The sequence below is a fragment of the Myxocyprinus asiaticus genome, chromosome 13 (genome assembly GCF_019703515.2).
Source record: "Myxocyprinus asiaticus isolate MX2 ecotype Aquarium Trade chromosome 13, UBuf_Myxa_2, whole genome shotgun sequence".
Classification (NCBI taxonomy): domain Eukaryota; kingdom Metazoa; phylum Chordata; class Actinopteri; order Cypriniformes; family Catostomidae; genus Myxocyprinus; species Myxocyprinus asiaticus.
The window spans coordinates 49,870,857-49,885,468 of record NC_059356.1 but is presented as its reverse complement, the minus strand read 5'-3'; the positions used below and the strand labels follow the sequence as shown (position 1 = coordinate 49,885,468).

At 41.1% G+C, this 14,612-nt stretch overlaps 1 protein-coding gene across 1 annotated transcript; it reads right to left on the bottom strand.

The window, feature by feature from the left end:
• Positions 1–6,170: 6,170 nt before the first annotated feature.
• LOC127451016 (interferon-induced very large GTPase 1-like) lies at positions 6,171–13,881 on the bottom strand. Its single transcript, XM_051715489.1, has 4 exons — positions 13,833–13,881; positions 9,297–10,156; positions 7,727–9,122; positions 6,171–6,859 (listed from the first exon to the last, which is right to left on the bottom strand). The coding sequence occupies exons 1-4, from the start codon at positions 13,879–13,881 to the stop codon at positions 6,171–6,173; spliced, it is 2,994 nt and encodes a 997-aa protein (XP_051571449.1).
• Between the last annotated feature and the right edge of the window lie 731 nt (positions 13,882–14,612).

Sequence of the window (14,612 nt, the reverse complement as noted above, 5' to 3'; positions counted from 1 at the left end):
AGGAATACCTGTGACACAAACCGTACTAGTCAGGAAAGGTTCTATAGACAGGGCTTCTTGCCAACTATCTTCTCCTCCACATCACACTCCTCCCCTGCCCAATTCAGGCCAGGGAACCACCGGACTGACTTACTCCCCCCCCACCTCTGGAGGGGAGACGCTGCCCTACCGGCCGTTCCAACAGCCAGTGGTCCACCCCACCTCCTGTGAACCTGGGGGAGAGACGAGAGGAGGTGTGGGGAGAGGGAAAGGGCAAGCAGAGACACACACACAGAGAGAGAGAGAGAGAGAGAGAGAGAGAGAGAGAGAGAGAGAGAGAGAAAGAGAGGAGAGAGAGAGAAAAACTTGCTTGCTGGCTCCCGGACACGTTGTCGCCTGGTCCTCAACGCTCCACCAAATTCTGGCGGATGACAGCTCTCTCCTCCCCCCGTGGACAGCAGCGAGTCCTGCGACCCCTGGCAGATGGCTGCGGCTGCTCCCCTGGTGGATGGCAGTGGCGAGGACTCCGTGACAGCGCATCCCTCCTCCCTCCTGGGTTTCAGCACCACTGTAACAATCCAAGGACGGGCAAGGAGGAGGTGGGAACCGGCTGAACAGTCAACATAAAAGTTTAATGAAAAACTCAGCATAAAACAAATGTAAAAACACACACACACACACACACACACACACACACACACACACACACACACACACACACACACACAGACAGACAGACAGACAGACAGACAGACAGACAGACAGACAGACAGACAGACAGAGCACGGCCGTGTGCATCTCTCTCTCGAAAAACTGGTGCCTCCGGCTCCCCTTTATCTTGCTCTCCTGCTGATCAGCTGATTCAGCGCCAGCCGTTCACCATCACGGCCTGGCCACGCCCTCCTCCTCGTCACAGTGACATTTTTTGTAACTTTAACAACAATTGCCATTCACAAATGTAACCATTTTTTTTTTTTAGAGCTAAGCTTCTTTTCTCTTTAGCCCTGGGTTACATTAAAATGAATTTATTAGCCTAAACAAATTAATGATACTTTTATCAATGGAGTTTGTAGGCCTGTTAAAACATCCAAATATTAGGCTTAATATTTAGTCATAAAATGTGATTAAATTATTTTAGAATTTTACATAAATATTTTCCAAAATCTAGAAGACAAATGCACAGGTAAATGAAGGGACAATTTGCACTAACTGACAAAAAGTACTTCACCAGGTTTCACATTCACTGATTCGAAAACTTAATTCAGGAAAATAAATAAATGTGATGCATTTTATGAAATAGAAAAATACCGTGTGCATTCAGTTTCCAGCAAAAGAAACAAACTTTTGGATAAATTAGAGCCCCTTATGATTCACCTTGCGTGCATTCACAAACATGCATTTCTATCATAAATCTCAAAGTTGATTATCAATCTGAAACTTTTTGTTATTTCTTTAATTAAATGCTGTGATCATCATTAACTTTCAGTGTCTCGACAAGATTACATATAATTTCCATGCTTTCAATATTCCCGCGTTATTGTCATGTTGAGAAGACAAACTCCTGGACATATTGGCCAAGGTTTCAGCGTTGGACCGGACAGCTCCCGTAACAAAGCATTTAAGTTCTACTTTATAATGAGCAATCTAAGTGCTGTTTTGGGAAACAGGCATACTCTATGTAAAATATCGAGCAACGTTAGTTTAGGGAACGTCATCAGGAAACCCAGCCATTGACATTTTTCTGCTCTCTCTGATTTTATTTTATCTTTACATCCATTTGTATTTCTATTTTATGCATTATTATTATTGTTATTATTATTAACTGAAGCTCGTGGCCTGTATCTGCATGAGTTTATACACTGCACTGCTGCTACATGATTGGCTGATTAGATAATCACATGGATGATTGTTGATGCCAGATGGGCTGGTTTGAATATTTCTGGGATTTTCACACACAACAGTCTCTAGAGTTTACTCCGAATGGTGCCAAAAACAAAAAAACATCCTGTGAGCGGCAGTTCTGCAGATGGAAGCACCTTGTTGATGAGAGAGGTCAACAGAGAATGGTCAGACTGGTTTGAACTGACAAAGTCTACGGTAACTCAGAAAACCGCTCTGTACAACTGTGGTGAGAAGAATGTCATCTCTGAATGCTATTCTGAGATGCGGTTTGGCGCTGTTTTGGCAGCACGAGGGGGACCTGCACATTATTAGGCAGGTGCTTTTAATGTTGAGGCTGATCGATGTATGTAAAGACTTACTGTCTGGAGGTCTCTCTATGATCTGTCTTCTCCTGTGAGCAGGACTGTGGAAAACAACTGCTGTTGGAAACAAACATATTAGATTTGACTTTTGCATTTAAAACATAAATTTTACACTTAAATTAGTTTCTACAAAATCCAAAAGAGAAAAGATCATAAAATACAGGGAAATGTTTTGAACAATTCCACAAAGCAGAGATATTGGTCAAAGTAGAAGGGTTTTTGAGCAATTAGTTTTCTCACAAGCTCACAAGTAATTTCTAAACCGAGTAAATTTTCACCTTTATGTAACATAATAAAGTAGGTTCTCTATGCATGCCGTCATTTGGTCAGTATTGTTTGAAACTGTAGTTGACGCATTAAGTAAAGTTGAAGAAACATCTTTTCTTTTGGGGATTTGAATAATAAAGAAATAAAATCTTTTTTACCCAACTTCATTTGGTCTGTATCTCACCTCTGCTGTCTCTGGACATTTTGATTTTCTGTTATGTTCTCTGTCTCTAATCTTTAGTGTTCAGTTGATCATTTCCTCCATATATGTGTTAATTTCCTTATTAATACACAGTACTCATTTCCACATTATTCATTTTACAACACTATGTTTGAAATGGCATAATTGATAATTAAACACTTAAACTAACTCGTCATTTAACGTTGTATCTCATATTTAAACATAAAGAGGTTATTTAGAAGGAAATGTTTTTTATCTGTTTGTGGAGGATTCATCGTGCTTTGAAATGTATCCCTGCATCCAAAACCGCATAATGTCACAGTATGTACTTTATTTGATACAGTACGCACTTCTTGACTGTTAAAACAGTACGTTATTCAGGTATGCATTCGAATAGTATGAATAGGTTTTGGACATACTTCAATCCGGGGACTTGGGTATCCGGGGACCATGACCTCAATATATGACATAACAATATAACAATGACAGCCGCGGAAATAATCTGCTCAGGTTTCGTTAAACAAGCACCATTTAAGCACAAGGAACAATATTCTTGCTATGTATAATAACACTTATAGTTGAAAAGAGCCGTCCAACTCGCTGTTTACCGCCATTCAGTGTTTTGAAAGTGATGTCTCCTCAGGTCCCGAGGCATTATGGGATCGTGAAGTGTCCAGTTAAAGCACACTTCAAATTCACGCCAGAAATAGTAGGTCATTGGGCATTTCATGAATGCTGTGGATTCTGACATACTACTCCATTGGCATACTGTTTTTGTCATACTATATGGTAGTGGATATTCGAATGCAGGGTGTTGCTGAGGTCGGAATGGCATACTACCATACTACTCATACTATTTCTGCCATAGACACATATGGCAAAAGTAGTAAGAGCAGTATGGGTAGTACGCCATGTCGAACTCAGCATATGTCTTTTTGTCTTTATGAGAACAGAAACGGGAACTGTTGCCCTCTGGCTGGCACTACAGAGTACTCAGTACAAGGACATCCAGGCACAAGAACAGTTTTTACCCTCAGGCCATTTACCACATGAACAATTAAACTGCCTTCAAGACTCCTCAATAGTACAATGTTGTAATTATTTTCATGTTCATATGTAAATTCACATATTTATTTCAATAACTGTACATGCCCCTACCTTGCACATATATTACCACTTTAACATGTACATACGCCATTCTGTTATATGTTCTATTATTTGTATGTCCATTTATACTCTTGTTTTATATTCTGTGTCTCACTGTAATGTTCTGTGTGCACTTGTTTCTCCTATCACCAAAATAATTCTTTGTGTATGTGAGAACACTTAAAGCTCATTCTGATTCTGAAGAAGTCTCTGTGTGGGAGGAGTCAGAGACATCACACAACTCAAACACTTCTGTTGTCTTTATTCTCTGCTGAAAACAGCAGCGGACCATATGGAAAAAAATATAAAATATATACAGAAAGTGTAGTAAAATACAAGGAAATGAGATATATATTATATAGTTTAGGTGTTATTTGGTGATCATCATCACAGTGTACATTTATGATTCCTCACCACAACAAATATTTGATTGTCTTCAATGTTTCTTGCTCCTCTTGAGTAAATCACCCCACTGAGAGCATCAGAAGAAACATTAGTAAAGGAGGAGGTGAAGCCATGGTAACAGATTTTCAGTTCTTCACCAAAACCTCACATAATCAGCCTAAATCAATGTGTGTTTATCATAGTGAGCAAATATCTAGTGAAGAATATAAAGCTGTACACTGACTAGTGGTGAGTAGAACTGCAGGTCCAGATATTACATTAAGAAGAACTGCAGAACAGGCTGAGAGTGAATGCTTGATGTCCACAACCCTTTGTGTTATATAAAAGTGAAGCATTTGTGATGATTTTCTGATATGAATGTATGCAACTCTGCAGAGAATGCTTTAGACATCTGCACAGGTTTTAAGTTGAAACATGAACTCGTCAGTCCTTAACTAAGACTGTGTGACCCCACCTGACCGGTACCGTCAAATTTTAAACCTGAACGTGAAATCACTCTTATTCTTTATAATATCTTCTCTTTGTTTGTCAGCTGGGCTGCAGCACATCTAGTCAGAACAAACTTCTCTGTGATTTCATGTTTGTTCTTCAGTCTCTTTGTTTTCTATTCTTTTCTTTGGAACATGAAAACTGAAGTCTGACATCACTGAACACAGTAAATAACAAACATATTTTAATTTTCTCCACATTTTAAGAAATTCTAAATGGTCAGATTTGCCACATATGTATATCTTTTAAGGTATTTTTACATATTTCTGTGATGATAAGTTAGTCGTGGTAATGATAATTATTTATAATTTATAGTTAAAAACCTGTTTAGAAAAGGTACACCATCTATGCCCGTTTTCTCACACATCTCGTAATTACTGTAAGTCTGAGGTGATGTGAATGCTCCATAAACCTGCTTTGGAGCAGGTTAGCTGTGTAATGTAAATGACAAAACAGGGGAAAATTTTATAGACATTGAAGGAGGCAACCGAGCCATATCTAGAGACCAATACTAGTGTCTGATGTTTTATTTTCTAAAGTTTCTAATGCTAAAGTTTGACATGATGATAAACTGTAAATGTAAAGTAGTGATGGGTCAAGTGTGATGATAATAATTTCATTTAATGACATTTTCAGTATGAAATATTTAATTGTTGCATTGTAAAAACAAAAACTGAGAAATGAATTAAATATCTGAGTGTCCTCATTGGAACATGTGTTATTTATACAGCACTAAATACAGAGTTAATCTGCATATATATACTGTATATATGAGGCAGAGGAGCCACATCCATTTATCAATTTCATGAATTTGGTAGACAGTGACGGTTCAAAAGTGATTCTTCATTTCTGCTTCTTTAATTAATGTCTATATAATTTAATATGTAATTCTGTGACACAATATTATGGTTATTTAGAGAAATGATTCATCATGTATCATATTAACACAGGCCTACATTGACTGCGTTCTCTGTTGTTTAAACTTGTTATTGGTCAATATTTAGAGAAATGAAAAAGGTTGTATGTTCTGTTCTGATTAATTTTTCAAAACCATGATGTAAGTAATCATGTTTCTGTATCACAATATATCTCAGCACAATATAATATTACACCCTAATGGTTAATGGTTCACTTATTGCAGGGATTGAACCAGTAACTTCTGATTACCAGCACTGAGCGTTAATCACAATGACACCTGATGTTTAAATATTACAACTTCCATCATGTTTTTGTTCATATTTTTGATTCGTTAGCTATTAACAATACATTGCAATTCAGAATAAATCTCTTTAAATCACTTAATTGTTGTTTTTCTATCAAGAGTATTCTGTAATCTGATTCTCTGAGGTTCAGATGTGTTCAGAGTCACTGATGTGTGAAACAGAAACTCATTTCAGATTGTGTTCAGTTCATAAGAGTCTCGATCTGGATCTGCTCCTCTACATGTACCTATCTAAACTCTCAATAGCTTCCTGTTTTGTGGATTGTCTCCATACATCTGGAATCTCACCAATCCCCTCAAATGTTTTCCTATAGTATTTTTCCAAATCTTTTTGGAATCTGCACACAAACCACTTCCAGTACAGCAGCTCAGAGAGGTCAGGAGTGATGCTCCAGTTTGCATATTCAGGACCTGCTCTTCTGTATTCTTTAAAGAGAACTAAATCATATGAGTTTTTAGGATAAAAATATTGATCACTTGCTACTGCTGTTGTGCAAATGTTAACAGACAGATTTCTTGTTTCATTAATGCCATTGACTCGATGGAAAGGAACACTGTGATCTCCTTCTTGGTCTTCTATTGTGTTGGTGCAGACAGCTCCACAGAAAGGACACTGAACCCAACAACACTGACACAAGTGATCAATCAGAATCTCAGCTGGTCTGTACTTACAGTTCAGCTTCACTGTGAAAGTTTCTGTACTGAATTTACTGCTTATGTCAGATATTACTGAAGGAAGTTCTTTTCTGATCACATCTTCTAGTAGTTTGATATCAACATCATCATGACTCACTCCACTGAGGTCTTTTGCAGAGAGAATCAGCACATCTGAGAGCTTCTGTGTGAAACACTTCAACCACAAATCAACATCTCCACTGTTCACTTTAACATGTTCAGTAGATTCATGTGCTGCTTCAACATCTGCACTGTTCACTTTAACATGTTCAGTAGATTCATGAGCTGCTTCAACATCTCCACTGTTCACTTTAACATGTTCAGTAGATTCATGAGCTGCTTCAACATCTCCACTGTTCACTTTAACATGTTCAGTAGATTCATGAGCTGCTTCATCATCTGCACTGTTCACTTTAACATGTTCAGTAGATTCATGAGCTGCTTCATCATCTCCACTGTTCACTTTAACATGTTCAGTAGATTCATGAGCTGCTTCATCATCTGCACTGTTCACTTTAACATGTTCAGTAGATTCATGAGCTGCTTCATCATCTCCACTGTTCACTTTAACATGTTCAGTAGATTCATGAGCTGCTTCAACATCTCCACTGTTCACTTTAACATGTTCAGTAGATTCATGAGCTGCTTCATCATCTGCACTGTTCACTTTAACATGTTCAGTAGATTCATGAGCTGCTTCATCATCTCCACTGTTCACTTTAACATGTTCAGTAGATTCATGAGCTGCTTCAACATCTCCACTGTTCACTTTAACATGTTCAGTAGATTCATGAGCTGCTTCAACATCTCCACTGTTCACTTTAACATGTTCAGTAGATTCATGAGCTGCTTCATCATCTCCACTGTTCACTTTAACATGTTCAGTAGATTCATGAGCTGCTTCATCATCTGCACTGTTCACTTTAACATGTTCAGTAGATTCATGAGCTGCTTCAACATCTCCACTGTTCACTTTAACATGTTCAGTAGATTCATGAGCTGCTTCATCATCTCCACTGTTCACTTTAACATGTTCAGTAGATTCATGAGCTGCTTCAACATCTCCACTGTTCACTTTAACATGTTCAGTAGATTCATGAGCTGCTTCCATGATCTTCTGCTGCAGGAGTTTCATGTTCTTCATCATCTTGGGCAGAACACTGACACTGAACTTATCAGTGATGTACTGACTGACTTCATCTCTGATGAAACTCTTGAAGTGATCTTTGGGATTATGAATGTAGTTCATGTATTTGTCAAAATCCTCCTCTTCTGCCAGTGTCTTCAGGATGTGTTTCTCCAGTTTAGATCTGTTTCCATTCAGTGATTCACAGTTTGTCCTCATTTCATCTGCTAAATCTCTGGCAGTCTTTTTGTAGACACTCTGTTCGATGGGCTCTTTCAGTTTCTGACAGATGATCTCACCAAATACAGCAGCTGATGTTGAACCATGACAACATTTCTGGAAAACACTGTAGTACTCTTCTCTCTTCCTTTCAAAATATATTACAGGATCATTGGCGTCTCTGAACAGTTTGTGTTGGTCAGTGAATGTCTTGTTTGCTCTCTGACAGACTGAAAGCACCAAATCCATGTGGAATTCCTTCTTGAACACATACTTCCCTAGTCCTTCCTCATGTTCTGTTACTCTTGTCTTGATGTATTCTGTGAGTTCATGAATGTAGCTGATGTTGTAGCCAATCTTTACAATGTTAAATGACATGATCATTTTGTCTGTCTCTTGAGCTATGTCATTGATTAAAGTTCTTATCTGAATTTCATCCTCTTTATACAGAACATAACCAAGCTTCTGTTTAGCTGTTCTGTAGAGATTTCTAACATGTCCTGTAATTGCACTGGATATATTTAACCGTACATAATCTGAATAACTCGGCACAGAAAAAATATCCCTGCTTGTCCAGTGATTTACAGCTGCACTTTCATAGATGTCACTGAGGAGTTGTTTCACATCTCTTAATATGTCAATGTCTTCGACTGCAGGAGTGTCTCTGATGGTCTCATTCATCCACTCTTTCCAAAAGGAATCAAACACTTTCTTCAGTGTTCCTTCATCAATGGATTTGTCTTTGAGTTTTAAGGCAAGTTCTTTGCTCTTTTCAAAGAGAGTGTTTTCATGATGTGTCTTCTGAGCAATCATCTTTTCCTTCAGGTCTCGCTGCTGAAGAATATTATTTAATTTCTTCTTTGTGCCTTTCACAAAGTTTTCCTGAACATCTTTGATTTTGATTTCAAATGAAATTTTCCACTGAATTAATACATCTGCAAATATGTCTTTTTCAAAGAATTCAGACATTGATTTTTTCACTTCTTCACTTTTCTCTTTTAGTTCTCTTTGAAGATCAGTTTCCTGAACCTCATGAATTGCTTGATTTTTTATTTTGTTGTGTAGTTTGTTCTCAATTTCCAGCATGACACTGCGAAGACTCCAGGTCCACTTGCTGTATTCTATCTCCAGTCTCTTTTTTGCTACGACCTTTAAAAATTGAAAACAACAGAAAGCACTCAAAAAAGTCATTAGAAAGAAAAGTTCATATGAATTTCTTGAACACTTCTTAGTCAGCTGGAGCGGTCAGAGTACTCATCTGTTGTTATTTCTACTCATTAAAAGTGTTTCAACAAACAACAAATATGAAAAGCTGAAACTCACCTCTACTGAATCACGTGTTTCAGTCCAGATCTTCTTCATCTCTTCTCTCCACTCTGCTTGTTTTCTCTTTAGTTCATCTTCTCTCTGTTCCTCAATGAGTTTCAGTTTTTCTTCAAAAGTCTTTTGTTGCTTTTCTCTCATGTTTCTCTCTTCTTCTTGTTTGGTCAAGAGTTCCCTCTCTCTGTTCAGTTTCTCGACTTTCTCCATCAGTATGTTAATTTGTTTTTCTTGTAGATCTCTCTCCATTTGTCTGAACATCTTACATGAGTAGTAACTGCCTCCGTTTGCTGTCACCATGGCATCTATTTTCTCCAGTAGATCAGAAACCTGTGTGTGATCTCTAGTCTCATTATTATTGAACATATGGAATCTGTTTCCACACTCTTCAATCAGGTTTCTAATGACAGATCCTGGTTTTCCCAAACACGCTTCAATGGTTTTATCCTGCAGGTCATCTCCTCTGGTGAAGAGCACCATGGTGTACATTAAAGACTTTTCACCAAACATCTCCTGAATGATCTTCACTGATTTCGCCTCATCTTGAGTGAAACGTTGTCCTATATTCAACACAATAATGAACACATGAGGTCCAGGCAGTGACATTGAGATGCAGTTAGTGATTTCTCTCTTGATGTCTTCATGACTGAGTTCAGTATCAAACAGTCCTGGAGTGTCAATCACAATGATGTTTCTGCCATTAATTTCAGCTGTTTCACTCTGACATTCCCTGGTCACTGATGCAAAAGATTCTTCTGTTTTAAATGCTTCTCTTCCTAAGATGGTGTTTCCTGTTGCACTCTTCCCAACTCCAGTTTTTCCCAGCAGCACAATCCTCATATCATTTGTGTCGTCTCTTGAACCTAAAAAAATTATAAAATTAATCTAAATAAAAAAATGCACCTACTGTACAGGCAGAAGGACAATAAGTGAACACGACAGAAAAATCTATCAAAAATATCCTGGTTTCATGACAAATTATACACACATTTTTTGTCATACACTAAGAATGAATTGCACCTGGTGTGAGACCTAATTTATGTATTTTTTTTAATTACGCTGTACCTGCATACATGATGTTGTGGTGAAGTTTGAGCTTTGAATGGGGGTGGTTAGTGAATAAGACGCAGGGCTTTATGGCAAAACACCACATGGAATCTGCCAAAACTGTTTAGTGATACGCCAACTTTAGGAGCAAAAGAAAAATCTCTGTGTGCCTCTATTGGCCAAGCCTGGTACCTCATGCTAATTGTTGGCCAAGAAGTCAAATACCTGTACATTTTCTGGAACTTTGTCATGACATTTGGTCTGTTGCGATTATTAAATAATCATCAAAGATAACCGTAATTATTGTTCACTTAAAATTACAATCAAATTTTAAAGTCCAAATAAGCATAGCCATCATTTATTGGTGGGACATGTCTCTACCACTTTTTGCCTTGGCCAGTTTTGTCCCTACCACTTTTTAAAACAGCTTTTGTCAGGTCAGTGTCTGATGCTGAAGAAACCAGTTCTTAAGCAGGAGTGACCACTTTGATAGTATGTGTTACAATAAGTGGCGATCGGTGCTGGAATGTGTGATTTTTTAGGTTATGATGAGTGCTCCTTGCGCTCTTTGCAGCTGTTATTAATGACACTGAATGACAGATGAAAGCGGGCTGTAATGTTCTCTCATGTACACAGATGAGCACACTACTTGCTCCACTGTTCGGCAGTTCATGCTCTTCTCCAGTTAAATCGCAAAGCAAAATGCAAACAAATGTGTCCCGACTCATGATATGCATCCACTGATGTACAAATGTAATCTTGGTTTATTAAAATAAAAAGTTTAATTAAGATGGTTTAGGAACTCCTTGTCTCCTAGTTTTATCATTATATGTATTAATTAGTTGACTGTATGTATTATTTAGCAGACCAATGCATTCATCCACTAAGGTTGCAGGCTTTCTATCAGCCAAATATGGGACATTCACGCTCTAAATACGGGACACTTTTTTTAGCGGAGCTCAGTTTGATGTATTTGGTTTGAACATCCCCTAATACATGTAACCCATTAGAATATAATTCTATGATTAAATGGGTCATATAATTTCATTTAATATTATTGTGGTTTTGTTATAGCTCTCTAAATCACAGCTGTGAGTGTTAATGGAGTCTAAAATTAGTAAAAGTAGGTAAGCAACCAGATTGAGTCTTAGTATCGTGGGGAGTACCACCACATGAAAACATCATGGTTACTTGTGTAACCTCCATTCCCTGATGGAGGGAACGAGACATTGTGTAGATGTAGTGACACTAGGGGTCACTCTTGGGAGCCCGAGACACCTCTGGTCTTTGATAAAAGACCAATGAAAATTGGCGAGTGGTATTTGCATGCCACTCCCCCGGACATACGGGTATAAAAGGAGCTGGTATGCAACCACTCATTCAGGTTTTATGCTGAGGAGCCGATATAAGGTCCGGTCATTTCAGCGGGTAGTTCAGCATTATGGCAGGAGGGACACAACGTCTCGTTCCCTCCATCAGGGAACGGAGGTTACACAAGTAACCATGGTGTTCCCTCTCTGTCACTCACTCGACGTTGTGCCGATGTAGTGACACTAGGGGTCCCTATACGAAATGCCACAATTGGCTGAACTGTGTTACGTGAACTGACGGTGTGTGGTGGGCAGACTACTGTGTGCCTCATAGCCAGCACACCAGGATGACACGTAACCTCCCCCAACATAGTTATGAGTGTCGAACGGCCCGTTTTGGGGACAAGTCGACTACCCAAGAGATAGAGACAGGCTTAACCCAGTCGTGGCCTCTTCTCCCCTTCTCTTATTCCACGCCCTAAAAGAGAAGGGGGATTATCCAACTGGGCCGCCAGGTCTAGTCGGGGGGTGTCCCTCCCAAGGGGAAGACACAGCGGAGACCACACCTCACCCAAAGAAAGGGGGGATATTTAAGTGGAAGGATACGTCACATGGTCTTTCCGACCATGTGGAGAGTCTTCAAGGTAGATCCTGCCCAATGGGGGAGGAGTTACTACAAACATGGAGACTGGGGCAGAGGGGCTCTGCCCAAGGAAGACACAGTTTGCCAAAAGGGAAACGAATTAGCGGAAGATATATATCGCATGGGGTTAGCCTTACAGGGAACCGCCACATGCGGAGCACCTACCCCAGAACAGGACTTTTAGTTAGCACGTGTACTGGGCCGGCAGCGAATCTCTCAGAAAACTCGACTGCCACTGGGCTCGGAGGAAGTCAACCAGGGAATAAACTTGTGAAAACTACTGGGAATTAATGGCGCACGTCTTCAGCTCAAAAAGAGATGGAAGATGCAATGTGCAAGCGATACACCTGGCCGGCTATCCAGGGCTTATCCACTTGTGTTGCGTGCCACTACCTGGGACGCAACCGGTTCCACCCGGAGGTTTTAGAACCTTGCAAATGTTCTGGATGTTGCCAAGCCCACTGCTCTGCAAATGTCTGTTAGAGAGGCACCCCTGGCCAGGGCCCAGGAAGCCACTACACCCCTGGTAGAATGTGCTCGTAGCCCTACTGGGGGCGGCATGTCCTGGGCAAGATATGCCATAGTTATGGCGTCAATGAGCCAGTGGGTGATCCTCTGCTTGGAGACAGCACTTCCTTTCCGCTGTGCACCAAAACAGACAAAGAGCTGCTCAGAGATTCTAAAGCTCTGCATGCGATCCAAATAGATGCATAAAGCGCGCACCGGACACAGCAACGACAGGGCTGGGTCTGCCTCCTCCTGGGGCAGCGCTTGCAGGTCCACCACCTGGTCCCTAAAAGGGGTGATGGGAACCTTGGGCACATAGCCCAGTCTGGGTCTCAGGAACACGTGAGAGTAACCAGGACCGAACTTCAGGCACGTTTCGCTGACAGAGAACACCTGCAGGTCCCCTACCCTCTTGATGGAAGTAAGCGCAGTCAGGAGGGCAGTCTTCAAAGAGAGTGCCTTAAGCTCAGCTGACTCGAAGGGCTCAAAAGGAGCTCCCCGTAGACCCCGAAGGACTACAGAGAGGTCCCACGAGGGTACGAGGAGCGGTCTTGAGGGATTCAACCTCCTGGCACCTCTCAGGAACCTGATGACCAGGTCATGCTTCCCTAAGGACTTACTGTCCACTGTGTCATGGTGTGCGGTGTATGTCATGTGGAGAAGTCCCATAGTAGGTCCTACCCAATGGGGGAGGAGTTTCTATGGCGGCGACATACACCTTCAAGGTGGAGGGGAACCAGCCGTCCCTCCAGCCTCTCTTGCATGAAGGAAAGCACCGACCCCACTGCGCATCTCTGGGGTTCTTCACATCGGGAAGAACACCACTTAGCGAACAGACGCCACTTCAAGGCATACAGACGCCTCATAGAGGGAGCCCTAGCCTGAGTGATCGTGTCTCAAAAGGAGCTACCCGTAGACCCCAAAGGAATACAGAGAGGTCCCACGAGGGAACGAGGAGCGGTCTTGAGGGATTCAACCTCCTAGCGCCTCTCAGGAGCCTGATGACCAGGTCGTGCTTCCCTAAGGACTTACCGTCCACTGTGTCGTGGTTTGTAGCGTATGTCATGTGGAGAAGTCCCATGGTAGGTCCTACCCAATGGGGGAGGAGTTTCTATGGCGGCGACATACACCTTCAAGGTGGAGGGGGACCAGCCATCCCTCCAGCCTCTCTTGCAGGAAGGAAAGCACTGACCCCACTGCGCATCTCTGGGGGTCTTCGCATCGGGAAGAACACCACTTAGTGAACAGACGCCACTTCAAGTCATACAGACGCCTCATTGAGGGAGCCCTAGCCTGAGTGATCGTGTCTACCACTGTGGGTGGTAGGCCACTTATGTCTCCATCCAAGGGCCAGATGTGGAGATTCCATTGAGATGGAATAGCTTATCTGATGGCAGCAATTGCTTCGTGCAGAGTAGTGAGTCATCCAAGCCTGTAAGTGGTGGGGCCGAATGAACTGAATTATCGCAGCAGAGAGGTAAGCAGCAGTTTAGACAAATTGGACTCAAGATGGCGCCGAGTATGGCTGCTGCGTTGCGAGCTCCGACACAACATAGCAGTGTTTGTTTGTTTTGTTCACAATTCTTATGTTTTTTGTCTTGGATGTTGTCTGCCTTATTGTCTATGACAGACAAACACTTTTGGACATTGGTTCAGCGATCTCACACCGAAAACCGGACTTCACATTCCTCAATGCCGACCCGCTGTTTACAAACACGCAAGCGGAGCCCTTTGTCTGGGCAGCACGGCCGCGGAAACGCAGGAGGAAAAGGGGAAACAGAGCCGGCGTTCTCATCAGAGTAAGACGCCGCG

Excerpts from the sequence above, each read along its gene's own strand:
- LOC127451016 (XM_051715489.1), bottom strand. The coding sequence starts at position 13,881 with ATGGGACTTCTCCACATGACATACGCTACAAACCACGACACAGTGGAC. Across the intron at positions 10,157-13,832 it reads AAACCACGACACAGTGGACG|GTTCAAGAGACGACACAAAT; the intron begins GTAAGTCCTTAG and ends TAATTTTTTTAG. Across the intron at positions 6,860-7,726 it reads GAAGATCATGGAAGCAGCTC|ATGAATCTACTGAACATGTT; the intron begins ATGAATCTACTG and ends TTGAAGCAGCAC.